At 29.5% G+C, this 14,058-nt stretch overlaps 1 protein-coding gene across 5 annotated transcripts in view; it reads right to left on the reverse strand.

The window, feature by feature from the left end:
• Window positions 1–2,766: 2,766 nt before the first annotated feature.
• The window catches only part of LOC143042871 (phosphatase and actin regulator 1-like), a 57,118-nt gene continuing 45,826 nt past the window's right edge, over window positions 2,767–14,058 (reverse strand). For all 5 annotated transcript variants that reach the window (XM_076215394.1, XM_076215363.1, XM_076215369.1 and 2 more), the window contains 7 exons: window positions 9,134–9,297; window positions 8,169–8,325; window positions 6,304–6,359; window positions 5,587–5,648; window positions 4,820–4,957; window positions 4,216–4,292; window positions 2,767–3,107 (listed from right to left, as the gene is read on the reverse strand). In XM_076215394.1, coding sequence (XP_076071509.1) covers window positions 3,092–3,107; window positions 4,216–4,292; window positions 4,820–4,957; window positions 5,587–5,648; window positions 6,304–6,359; window positions 8,169–8,325; window positions 9,134–9,297 — 670 coding nt within the window. In that variant the 3' untranslated portion in view covers window positions 2,767–3,091. The remainder of the gene's footprint in view (window positions 3,108–4,215; window positions 4,293–4,819; window positions 4,958–5,586; window positions 5,649–6,303; window positions 6,360–8,168; window positions 8,326–9,133; window positions 9,298–14,058) is intronic.

Raw genomic sequence — 14,058 nt, forward strand, 5'->3', positions numbered from 1 at the left:
ATGTTTTTACTTGAAATTAGGTTATGGCTACCCAGTTGATTCATGATACTGGCAATCACAAGATCCTATTATTTAGTATTTTTCATTTGAGATGACTTTTTAAGCAATGACCATGGATACTGCATTTTCATATTTTACAATTATCTTTTGAACATAATATAGAAGTGTGCAAATAATGTTCAGCTGTATTACATATAAATATAAACTCTGGTACCATACATTTATGTTAAAGAGTATGGTGACCCATTACTGGTAAACCATGAACAAAGAAGATGACATTTTTACAAACTAAACTAAATCAAATTTCACTAAACTATAACCTTTTCTTGTGTATATATATAAGGCAAATTTTAAATTAAACACAACATATTATGTGTACCGTGTGGGCAAGCAGAAAGTTTATTTGCACTAGTTTATATCCAGACAGATTCCTTGCAAGAGGTTTGATTGGATCTTGTGTTTACAGTTGTAATTAAATCATTTTCTTAAATGTTTTTTAATTTGTTGGCAAGGTATATAACTGTGTCAATACATGTATTTCAAAAGGTGTGTATTGCCTGATATTAGATAAAGAAAATAAGGAAAACAACGCCCATGTGTACTACTTCGATTGTGGTCAAACAATTGTCTTGTATAAACGCAGAACTCAGTGATAAACATGAGTGTAGTTGTCTTTAGTTTATCTATTTATTTTTATAAAGCTTGATAAGATCATTAATATAAAGCCATAACTATCATGTTTTCACTTTAGTAACAAGCATTTAAACAGCATGCAGTCAAAGAAAAAATTATGCCACACAAGAAATGTTACTTAATATTTAAATTCAATTCATTTCCTAAGCCAAACTCACAGAAGAGGTCAATATAACAATTTCACTTATATATCTTGTTGGAATTGACTAATGGTAGATTCTATTCTTACACCATATTATCAGATTTTTAAGTTTCCATCATGGTTTTTACTCGGGTGAAAGTTTTGACATTATGATTGTTTGAGATTGCATTAGGAGCTTTTAAATCAGGTATTCAGGTAGCCATTGCTAAAATCAAGTGAGTAGAAATAAAGGTATAACTCCTGTTCAAATAAAGATTCATAAAACTTGGAGACAAGTACATATTTCCTACTGAGAAAGTGTGTTCCAGAAATTTCATTATCAAAAGTTTTAAGTTTTGAGCCGACAACACTTAAACAGGTAAATGCAAGCAAGTCAAATATCAAGACTGCTTCAAAAATGTCAATTTAAATTAAACAATGTTTCAATTTTAAGAGTCAATTGAACCATGAACACATGCAACAAATCTGCTTGACCCCTAAAATCTAAATGTTGTAAAACTTTAGTTGACATTTATAATTAATTATCATCTGAATATAATCATTATTATTCCTATGTGGCACATCATTTAAAAATTTAACATATAATGGGTGCATTAAGTAAAAAATAGATAAATTAATTTGTTTAAGGATGACACGAGGACAAATATTTACAATGTATAGGTTCATCCAATGATATTTATACAATGTTAACAAGATCATGTATCAAAAAATGCAACAAAATTTTACATCTCATATATGTAAAATGTATAATATAATACACCTAACATGGGTACATTTATATATTGCATCTCAATCTTATATGTTTAAAATTGATCAAGCTATGCTAAATATGGGGATCTCTCTCATTATAGACCTTATCATCATACCAGTTGTTTCCACACAGAACTAGATCTTGAATAGCTTTATATCTGTTCACATTATAATACTTAGGTAAAATGTGTCTTTTTACATGAAAAATACGTTTTAATCTTTTTGTACTTAAAGTTAGAATAAACAAAAGTTTATCTCAAATATTTATTTTTTTATCACTTAATTTGCATCTGTGAGTGTGTGTCTTATTTTTCTTCTGTTAAGTATATTTCACAACTATATATTTTTTTTATTTCACATGTTCAGAGCTCAAATACTTCTCTAAAAAATGATAGTACTTGTATATGTTCCAGACCGTATGAGTATTTGGACCGTACGCGTACGGTCTGGACCGTATGCGTACTTTTTCGAAATACTCATACGGTCGGACCGTACGCGTACGGTCTGACTAATATCAAGGAGTTGATCAATTGTACTAGATACAAATACATGTAACAGATCAACATAACTTAACTCTCAAATAAATAGAAAAAAAATCAATTGTAATTGAAATAAAAACTTTACATTTTAACTATTTAAAAAATTCACGCTAATTAAATCTGTAAATCTCTAGTATTAAGCATGTAGATCAGTAATACATAATACACTAATTGAATTATGACAATTATTCTCACTGAAATTGAATGCAAATAATGTGGGAGGACAATTGCTTTAGAATATTTAGCAACTTTCAAAAAAATGCTAATCGAAAGGAACATGCATGAACTGAAAAAATGTAAATATGAAAAATATACTTTTGGTAGCGAGTGTCACCTTTGGCGAGAGTTTCAAAATAGGATTCAGATATACAATTAAACAAATATCTAATTAAATTGTTAGGTAGTTCATTTTATCCATCTTATGTAATAATAACAATTTGTAAAACTAAAAATAAAGATTGTGATAAATGTTTGTATAGATGTAACCCATATTATCCAATAACATGTATGGTCAGCTCATACTGGACCATACGCGTATACTCATACGGTCCGACCGTACGCGTATGGTCGGACCGTACGCGTACGGTCCAAATACTCATATGGTCTGGAACATATATATTAATTTTTATGAGGAAAAGACACTTCTTTAAATTGTATCAGAATTGAAAACATTTATTGATAAAACAACAAAATTCTAAGTACAATAATAACAATTTAATTTAAAATATAAATAATGCAATCTTATATTCCCCATTCAAGTTATAGCAAAGCTATAAATCCCTGATGTACCATATAACTGAAACAATTTGACAATAAAAAAACAAGAGTCCTGGCATGATACAGTCCCTGATGTTCCACATACATTGTCAACCAGTAGAACTGTATAACCAATCCTGGTTTGTCTGTTTTGGCCAGCTCCAGCACTTTTTGCTATATGATTTGGTTATCACTAAAATGTCTATATATGTCAAGGTCTATGAAATCTACAAAGAGATCATTCAAAAATGTTAATACAGTTATTCAATGATTATTGCTAAATTACAGTATATAAAAGATTAAAAAGAGAGCTTCACATTTTTCTGTATTTAAAGCGTAATAAATAAATTAAAATATTTCCAAACATGATTGTAAAAATTTCCATGAACTGCAATTGTATGATTTCTTCCGTGCCACATATTACACTTTTCAATAGCAAATATTTCAGACATGGTTACTTATTTTGTAAAACAAAAAATTCTGTACTTCATGTACTCCTTACAACAAAATTATATTTATTTACCTTTGTACATTATTTTGTTTGATAGTATTATGTCCAAGGAAATAGCTGTCTTCTGATTTTGTTTACATCTCTACCCCCATTTTACATTGGTTTTGTGTTTACGTTGCCTCATAGATCAAATTTGTTCGTTTAATGTACATGTATGTTTGCTTGTTTTTGATGATGTGTCTTTTGATTGAGTTAAGCCATTTCAATTGATATTTTATAGCGTTTTTCTGTGTTGTGATGTTACTCTTTTATTTCTAGTAAAATGGTGAAGGTAGGCACCTGTTAAAATGTTTGCAAACAGGCTGAATTTGTTTGCACCTGTCTTAATTCAGGAACCTGTTGTTCAGTGGTTGCCGTTTGTTGATGTGGTTTATAAGTGTTTCTTGTTTCGTTATTTTTTATAGATAAGACTGTTGGTTTTCCTGTTTGAATGGTTTTACACTAGTCAATTTTTGGCGCCCTCTATATATTGCTGTTCTGTGTGAGACAATTCTACAAGTTGAAGGCATACTTTGATCTTTAACGATTTACTTAAAAAAATTGTGACTTTGACAAAGAGTTGTCTCATTGGCACTCATACCACATACCTTTATCAATTAACCAAGAAATCTAAAAGACAATCTTGAAAAGTTTTCTTTGAACTCATTATATAATAAATAACTAAAGAGCTGCTGAACCATAGCCTCCTATGCTGGTAGTGTTCCCTTAAGTGGATACCAGATAGGTTGTCAGATAAAACAATTAGCGGTATTTCATTATTTACTGAAATAAATTGGTTTTAATATAACAATTGCATGTAGCCATAAAGTAGTTTGTAAACTTACCTAGTTAGATGTTTACTTTCTTCATGAACATCCATTTCTTTGCTTTTAAATTCATTTAATTCTTTTCTAATTGCAGCCTGTAAAGCAAAGAATAAGAATTCTTAGTTTTAACTCTTTACAAATGAGTACTACTAATGTATATCAAAACTTGGTGTTTCTCCCTTTGTATGTAAAACCAATTAGATGAAATATTTCTTGTGAAGAAGCCTCATAACAAGAAAGTAGGATACTGGAAGCTGTTTGCTCTTTAAAAATATGCTTATAATAACAATATTTAAGAATTTTTCCTTTGCTTTATGTGTTTTTTAGCTGTGAATGTTCTGATTTTGTGCCTTGGATGAATACTCCATATCCTTTCTATTATTCATCATATAATTCAATAATTTAATTTTGGATGTAACACGTCTTCTAATTGGCTGACGTTGTTTTGTTTATCAGCCCATAGACATAATTTAGTCATGTGACCGTGACGTCATCAACGTTTTTCATGGTTTTTCGGTTTAAAATGGAATTTAGATTTAAATTATAAGAAATAACTGTATTATTTTTTCTGTCTATTCAAAATAACATGAGTTCATGATCATAAAACTATAAATAGACTGACCTTATCTTTAGGTGTTAACCGTGTCCAAGGTTTGTCAGCCCTTCTGTCATACTCGTGACATTCTGTCCATTCTACGTAATCACTAAACTGTATAATTTTTCTTTCTTTTAGTTCTTCAATACTTGGTCTAAAACTTAACTAAAATATATAGAAAACAAACTAAATTCATTGCAAGTGGTTGTTGGTGCAGTGAGTGTCCACTGTATTTGTTTAGTAATTTTTAGATCATTTATAAGAACAATTTTCTCACATGCTTAGACCTACATACAGAATTTATAGTATTTAATTTTCAAACCAAATTTTTAAAGCCTGTAAAATAATTTGGTTAATAAAGGAATGCATGAAATTTTTCCAGCTCTGTGCATTTTTACAATGATTAATTTTTACAATGATTTAAATCTGTTTGGTCATGTACCAAGGGTTAGCAAAAGATTGAATGACAAAGAGTAGCTTCTATCTTAAATTAAAAAGTATTATTGTCTGAAATATTTAAAAGTCCAAATTTAGAAATAACTGTGGTTGATATGAAAGTACAAGGGATCATCACTCAGGTTATACTTATATTAATCTTAACATTTTTTTGTCTCTGGTATATCATCTCTTTGTGTATTTGTCTCTGGTATATCATCTCTTTGTGTATTTGTCTCTGGTATATCATCTCTTTGTGTATTTGTCTCTGGTATATCATCTCTTTGTGTATTTATAGCAATTTCAAATTGATTGATTAAAAAAGTAAAAAAACAAAAGCCAAAGATTTTAATAATTACCTTTCTTATCAGAAATTTTTTCTTCTCTTCTTTTTCCTTTCTAGCATCTTCACTACTTTGCACTATTAACAAATATTGAAAATAATTCCTCATGTTGTTTTTCAAAACATTTAAACAATCTTGTAATAAACTACAGTTTGCAGACGTAAGAACATTCATCATATTTTTCAACTGTTTGTTAGAGACATTCATATTGTCATGGCAATTCATTTTTGTATCTATATTGTGAATAACAAATCTTCACTGATCAAGTAGATCTTATGGTGTCAATGCAGGAAATGAAAACAAATTTTGTGTCACATGTCATTTTATTTATAGATGACCAACGTTCTGTCATGTTTAGACGTAACACCTACATGTCAATTACATTAATCTGATTACAGGTCACTGGGTCACCTGTTGATTACAAATTTAATCAAATAAAGAGAAATTAATTCTATGACATCCATTAATAAATCACATAATATGGTCTTTTTTAATTACCTTTATGTTTTACAGCAACAAATTAATGCTAATCTCATTAGCTCAATTTATTCTAAATAAACAAAATACTAACAACAGAAACATTCACTGGATATTTTTTTCTTAAGGCACTGTAATATTACATAGAATTCCTTACAAGCTACAGCTTACATTAAATTTAAGAATTAAAATACTACGCTTTTTTAGACATGTACACTTTTCTGTACTTCTGTAAAATAAATTGTGTCCACTTACTGTGTAAAATATTTCTTTGTTCTAATTCTTCTTGAGAAGGACGCAAACTCAATCGTCTGTAAAATATAACAAACATTATCATTTTACATGTGTAAAAGTATTTCATGCAATTGCAAAAATGTCAAAAAATTTAGCAATAGGTAAATTATTAGAATGTTGTCATATTTTGTATTGATTCGTCACAAATTTCTACGTATGCAGTTTTCATATGACCTATCTTCTCAAAATCAACCTTAATAATTTTAAGGTTGTAAAATACTTTTGTCAACAATACATTTTAAGATACTTTTGACTGCCGGCAACTACTCAAGATGAGACTTTTCATATTTTGGGTCAACAGCACTATAGAAAGTGTATAAAAGTAATTCAGAAAAATGTTCTTTAATTTTTTGAACTGTTTTGTTAATATATTAACAGTTATTGAGGAGATAACTGTATTGAATTTTAAGCTTGACCTTCATAAAACGTACATTTTATTGTCTCAAATCAAGTTAACCTAGGGACACTTAGCAGAGCTAGGTAAACGGATATTGCGTCAGTAAAAGCAAATAAATAGAACACCTTCAGGTTACAGATCTACAGATTCCTTCTGGTTTTTATTGTGGGGGAAGGGTATGAGGCGGTTGGATTCATAAAATCATTTTGGTTTAAGGTAGCACAATACAAAGATTTTTCATCCCCAATCAGACATCTTTAAACTGATGTAATTCCACTCATCCTTCTTTAAATTCTATAAATGAGGTACAAAAAGAAAGAAGAAGGATTAATCTTTCAAATTGTGATAATTTCATTATGACATAATTAATTGTTATGTAATTAGTTGCTATATTGTGATGTCCATACTTGAATGAATTTAACTTCTTTGTTTAATATTCATAGCAACGATGTCTCAGATTTTTTCCTATTGTATTTCATTCTCTCATAAATCTTCAATGAAGTTTGCAACATCAATTCATAAGAGATCACTAAATTCAATTGGGTTATAAAATTTGTTCTAATGATGTTTTTGGAAGTCTGAGACACGGTTTTGGAGGTCAAGCTGTGTTGTACAAGAATCTATAAAATATTTTGGGATGCTTTGAAGAACAAAGACGCTAAATTCATTCAAGAGTGAACATCACAATACAGCAACTAATTACATAACAATTAATTATGTAATAATTATGTCATAGTGAAATTATCACAACTTGAAAGATTAATCTTTCTTCTTTCTTTTGGTACCTCATTTATAAAATATAAAGAAGGATGAAATGAATTACATCAGTTTAAAGTTGTCTGATTGGGAGTGAAAAAATCTTTGTATTGTGCTACCTTAATAGAATGAAAACAATTAGTAAATGCTTGATTACATATCGTTTTCATGAAATTTTATATCCAGATAGCCATTTAATAAGGTGACATTTTATCACTAGACTTTCTTTTCTTGAAATGTCATTATAACATTGACCCTGGGTGTTAATCTGTTCTAAAAACTATCAGGTGTTTAAATCATAATAGATCAAAAGATTAATCAAAAGGACACCAAACTGTTATGAATTCTTTATAAGTTGGTTTTTTACAAAAAATGTTTTACAAAAAAGATTAATAGATAAATATATTAAAATAGACATTATTTGTTATCCAAGGTCAATAACAAGCACTCTCACTCTATCATATTTTTTAGGGTTTTTTTTAATATAAAAATTCTGTATCTATATAAATTAAGATATAAAATCAGAGTATATATTTTTTTAAATGTCATATAATTGATTTCTACCCTAACTCTTTTTAACTGTTTCAGACATCATCTTTTTGAATATTTGCTTTGTGTTATATAAATGAATTTGACTTATAATGGATGTGTTTGTTGTTCTGTTGATACAGACCTAGTTAAAGCTGTTCCTATGGCAGACCTCCTCTCTGTAAATTGATCTTCTGTTACAGAATGTATAATATTTTTCTCTACTAATTCGTGCCGTGTTGGTCGAGCGCTTAAAAATTTTGCTAAACTATCTTGGCGAGCTACTTTTGCTGCTAATGAACCTGCAAAAATTTTTAATAATTATGTTTAATTTCTCAAACATTAAAATTATACTTCAGCAATGTCATGCAATAACTAAATTTTAAAGATTATCTAAATTTGTAACAATAATTTTCCTAGTTTCTATGTATTGACTGATAGTTTTGAACAGATCAATTATTGGATCATTTGAAAGAAATGTTAACGAAAGGTCATCAAAACATTAATAATGCATGTATTTTTTTTCAAATTAAATGTCACCAATGCATAAATATATAGTCATAAGATTTGCAAAAAAAAAACTGTGAAAATATTTCAATTGACCAGTATTTGCAAGTATTTCCTGCCAACCTGGTCACTACTGGAATATTAGTCAATATTGGCAAATACTGGTCAATTGAAATATTTATATTACTATAGAAACCAGTCCTTGTCTTGTCTATAAATATGGATATAGATAGATACAGAGTCACAGGACAGAAAGTCACTTTTTACCACAATTTGTATAAGAACTAAAAGTAAAAATTATTGAGTAAATAAGTGTTAGAAAATGTAAGAGAAAATCTTTGAAATAATGCCTTATCATAAGATAAACTCATAGGGCTGTTTTTACTACCCAACCTTGTATAGGACCAAAATTTAAAAGAAAAGACAAAATATCACAAAAGCCTTATTTAAAAATTAATAATAACTATAACTGAGTCAATTATCAAAATGGTACCGTTCTTGAGTGTCTTGAATTTACAATTGAGAGTAACTCGTAAAACATTAGTGTATTTCTATTACAAGATTTTTATATTTGGTTGCTTTTCTAAATAATTAAAAACCTACTAAGTTCTTGTTCTTCATCTTCTTCCTCATCATCACGATAACGAATCTCTTCATCATCTGACGAGGAATCATCATTAGAATGGAAAGACGTGGTAGTTGGAGGAACTGTTGGCATGGAAACAGGAATAGGTACATTTTCTTTATTGCTGTCTGTAGAAAAATGCCTGAAATAAATAATAAAGGGTATTCATACTTTAAAAAAAAATATAATTGCCTTTATGAGAAAGAACTAGAGGCTCTAAAGAGCCTGTGTCGCTCACCTTGGTATATGTGAATATTAAACAAAAGAAGCAGATAGATTCATGACAAAATTGTGTTTTGGTGATGGTGATGTGTTTGTACATCTTACTTTACTGAACATTCTTGCTGCTTACAATTATCTCTATCTATAATGAACTTGGCCCAGTAGTTTCAGTGGAAAATATTAGTAAAAACTTACAAATTTTATGAAAAATGGTTAAAAGTTTACTATAAAGGACAATAACTCCTTAGGGGGTCAATTGACCATTTCGGTCATGTTGACTTACTTGTAAATCTTACTTTGCTGAACATTATTGCTGTTTACAGTTTATCTCTATCTATGATAATATTCAAGATAATAAACCAAAACAGTAAAATTTCCATAAAATTACCAATTCAGGGGCAGCAACCCAACAACGGGTTGTCCGATTCATCTGAAAATTTCAGGGCAGATAGATCTTGACCTGTTAACAATTTAACCCCCATGTCAGATTTGCTCTAAATGCTTTGGTTTTTGAGTTATAAGCCAAAAACCGCATTTTACCCCTATGTTCTATTGTTAGCCATGGCAGCCATCTTGGTTGGTTGACCGGGTCACCGGACACATTTTTTTAAACTAGATACCCCAATGATGATTGTGGCCAAGTTGGGTAAAATTTGGCCTGGTAGTTTCAGAGGAGAAGATTAAAAGTTAACGACGACGGACGCAGGATGACGACGACGACGGACGCTGGACGCCAAGTGATGGGAAAAGCTCACTTGGCCCTTTGGGACAGGTGAGCTAAAAAAAGAATTAATAACATCCACTGTTGCTTGCTACTTTAAAGAATTTTTCCTGCAGCTCAGATGTCGACAGTAAGGAAGCCAAGTCAATTTCCACAATCTTGTTTATTTCATGTTTGCTTGCGGACAAATATAATTTAACTTGGAGCCTCTCTAGAATGTACCAAACTTAAAGGATAAGTAAAGAATGCAGCCAACAGTATTTCTAAATAATCTGAAATGGTGGACTTTTTAGGTATATTTAAAGGATTACCAGTAAAAATATCACCAAATACTGCATTTTCTTTTATAAAGAAAAATTTGATACTACATGTATAATAAGAAAGACATTATGGAATTGTTTTAAAAGATTTTTATAACAAAATATCATCAATGCACACACTACTAAAGTTCTGATTCATTGGAACAAAATTATTTTTGTTTCTTCAAAAAGGATAGTCCTTCAAAAGATAAATAATCTACCTTGGCACTGAATAACAACCCTTTACAGTGACAATAAGACCACAAGTAACAACAAGAGTTCTACAAACAAATCTGTCTCACCTGCTGCAAGATTTAAATGTCAATATAACATTATTATAAAGGTCAAATTATCTTTTGATGTTGCAAAAATTTCAGATATACATGTTCCTTACTCTTTATTAGAATATCAACTTTTAACATGGTAACTACGACATCAATATAAGATAATTGTTAGTTGACCATTACTGATGGACATGTGTACAATTTCAGACAAAAACAACAATGTCACTTGTGTAGATTTCTTTCAGCTTCATAATACTGTAAATTCAGAAATTATTGCTTGCATTAATTATTGTGATTTTTAAAGAAGGGACATGAATGCCAGATTTATTATTGTGATTTCTAAAGAAGGGAAATGAATGCCAGATTTATTATTGTGATTTTTAAAGAAGGGACATGAATGCCAGATTTATTATTGTGATTTTTAAAGAAGGGACATGAATGCCAGATTTATTATTGTGATTTCTAAAGAAGGGAAATGAATGCCAGATTTATTATTGTGATTTTTAAAGAAGGGACATGAATGCCAGATTTATTATTGTGATTTTTAAAGAAGGGACATGAATGCCAGATTTATTATTGTGATTTTTAAAGAAGGGACATGAATGCCAGATTTATTATTGTGATTTTTAAAGAAGGGACATGAATGCCAGATTTATTATTGTGATTTTTAAAGAAGGGACATGAATGCCAGATTTATTATTGTGATTTTTAAAGAAGGGACATGAATGCCAGATTTATTATTGTGATTTCTAAAGAAGGGAAATGAATGCCAGATTTATTATTGTGATTTTTAAAGAAGGGACATGAATGCCAGATTTATTATTGTGATTTCTAAAGAAGGGACATGAATGCCAGATTTATTATTGTGATTTCTAAAGAAGGGACATGAATGCCAGATTTATTATTGTGATTTCTAAAGAAGGGACATGAATGCCAGATTTATTATTGTGATTTTTAAAGAAGGGACATGAATGCCAGATTTATTATTGTGATTTTTAAAGAAGGGACATGAATGCCAGATTTATTATTGTGATTTTTAAAGAAGGGACATGAATGCCAGATTTATTATTGTGATTTTTAAAGAAGGGACATGAATGCCAGATTTATTATTGTGATTTTTAAAGAAGGGACATGAATGCCAGATTTATAATTGTGATTTCTAAAGAAGGGAAATGAATGCCAGATTTATTATTGTGATTTTTAAAGAAGGGACATGAATGCCAGATTTATTATTGTGATTTTTAAAGAAGGGACATGAATGCCAGATTTATTATTGTGATTTTTAAAGAAGGGACATGAATGCCAGATTTATTATTGTGATTTTTAAAGAAGGGACATGAATGCCAGATTTATTATTGTGATTTTTAAAGAAGGGACATGAATGCCAGATTTATAATTGTGATTTCTAAAGAAGGGACATGAATGCCAGATTTATTATTGTGATTTTTAAAGAAGGGACATGAATGCCAGATTTATTATTGTGATTTTTAAAGAAGGGACATGAATGCCAGATTTATTATTGTGATTTTTAAAGAAGGGACATGAATGCCAGATTTATTATTGTGATTTTTAAAGAAGGGACATGAATGCCAGATTTATTATTGTGATTTTTAAAGAAGGGACATGAATGCCAGATTTATTATTGTGATTTTTAAAGAAGGGACATGAATGCCAGATTTATTATTGTGATTTCTAAAGAAGGGACATGAATGCCAGATTTATAATTGTGATTTCTAAAGAAGGGAAATGAATGCCAGATTTATTATTGTGATTTTTAAAGAAGGGACATGAATGCCAGATTTATTATTGTGATTTTTAAAGAAGGGACATGAATGCCAGATTTATTATTGTGATTTTTAAAGAAGGGACATGAATGCCAGATTTATTATTGTGATTTTTAAAGAAGGGACATGAATGCCAGATTTATTATTGTGATTTTTAAAGAAGGGACATGAATGCCAGATTTATTATTGTGATTTTTAAAGAAGGGACATGAATGCCAGATTTATTATTGTGATTTTTAAAGAAGGGACATGAATGCCAGATTTATTATTGTGATTTTTAAAGAAGGGACATGAATGCCAGATTTATTATTGTGATTTTTAAAGAAGGGACATGAATGCCAGATTTATTATTGTGATTTTTAAAGAAGGGACATGAATGCCAGATTTATTATTGTGATTTTTAAAGAAGGGACATGAATGCCAGATTTATTATTGTGATTTCTAAAGAAGGGACATGAATGCCAGATTTATTATTGTGATTTCTAAAGAAGGGACATGAATGCCAGATTTATTATTGTGATTTTTAAAGAAGGGACATGAATGCCAGATTTATTATTGTGATTTTTAAAGAAGGGACATGAATGCCAGATTTATTATTGTGATTTTTAAAGAAGGGACATGAATGCCAGATTTATTATTGTGATTTCTAAAGAAGGGACATGAATGCCAGATTTATTATTGTGATTTCTAAAGAAGGGACATGAATGCCAGATTTATTATTGTGATTTCTAAAGAAGGGACATGAATGCCAGATTTATTATTGTGATTTTTAAAGAAGGGACATGAATGCCAGATTTATTATTGTGATTTCTAAAGAAGGGACATGAATGCCAGATTTATTATTGTGATTTCTAAAGAAGGGACATGAATGCCAGATTTATTATTGTGATTTTTAAAGAAGGGACATGAATGCCAGATTTATTATTGTGATTTTTAAAGAAGGGACATGAATGCCAGATTTATTATTGTGATTTTTAAAGAAGGGACATGAATGCCAGATTTACTATTGTGATTTTTAAAGAAGGGACATGAATGCCAGATTTATTATTGTGATTTTTAAAGAAGGGACATGAATGCCAGATTTATTATTGTGATTTTTAAAGAAGGGACATGAATGCCAGATTTATTATTGTGATTTCTAAAGAAGGGACATGAATGCCAGATTTATTATTGTGATTTTTAAAGAAGGGACATGAATGCCAGATTTATTATTGTGATTTTTAAAGAAGGGACATGAATGCCAGATTTATTATTGTGATTTCTAAAGAAGGGACATGAATGCCAGATTTATTATTGTGATTTCTAAAGAAGGGACATGAATGCCAGATTTATAATTGTGATTTCTAAAGAAGGGACATGAATGCCAGATTTATTATTGTGATTTTTAAAGAAGGGACATGAATGCCAGATTTATTATTGTGATTTTTAAAGAAGGGACATGAATGCCAGATTTATTATTGTGATTTTTAAAGAAGGGACATGAATGCCAGATTTATTATTGTGATTTTTAAAGAAGGGACATGAATGCCAGATTTATAATTGTGATTTCTAAAGAAGGGAAATGAATGCCAGATTTATTATTGTGATTTCTAA

The sequence above is a fragment of the Mytilus galloprovincialis genome, chromosome 1 (genome assembly GCF_965363235.1).
Source record: "Mytilus galloprovincialis chromosome 1, xbMytGall1.hap1.1, whole genome shotgun sequence".
NCBI lineage: Eukaryota > Metazoa > Mollusca > Bivalvia > Mytilida > Mytilidae > Mytilus > Mytilus galloprovincialis.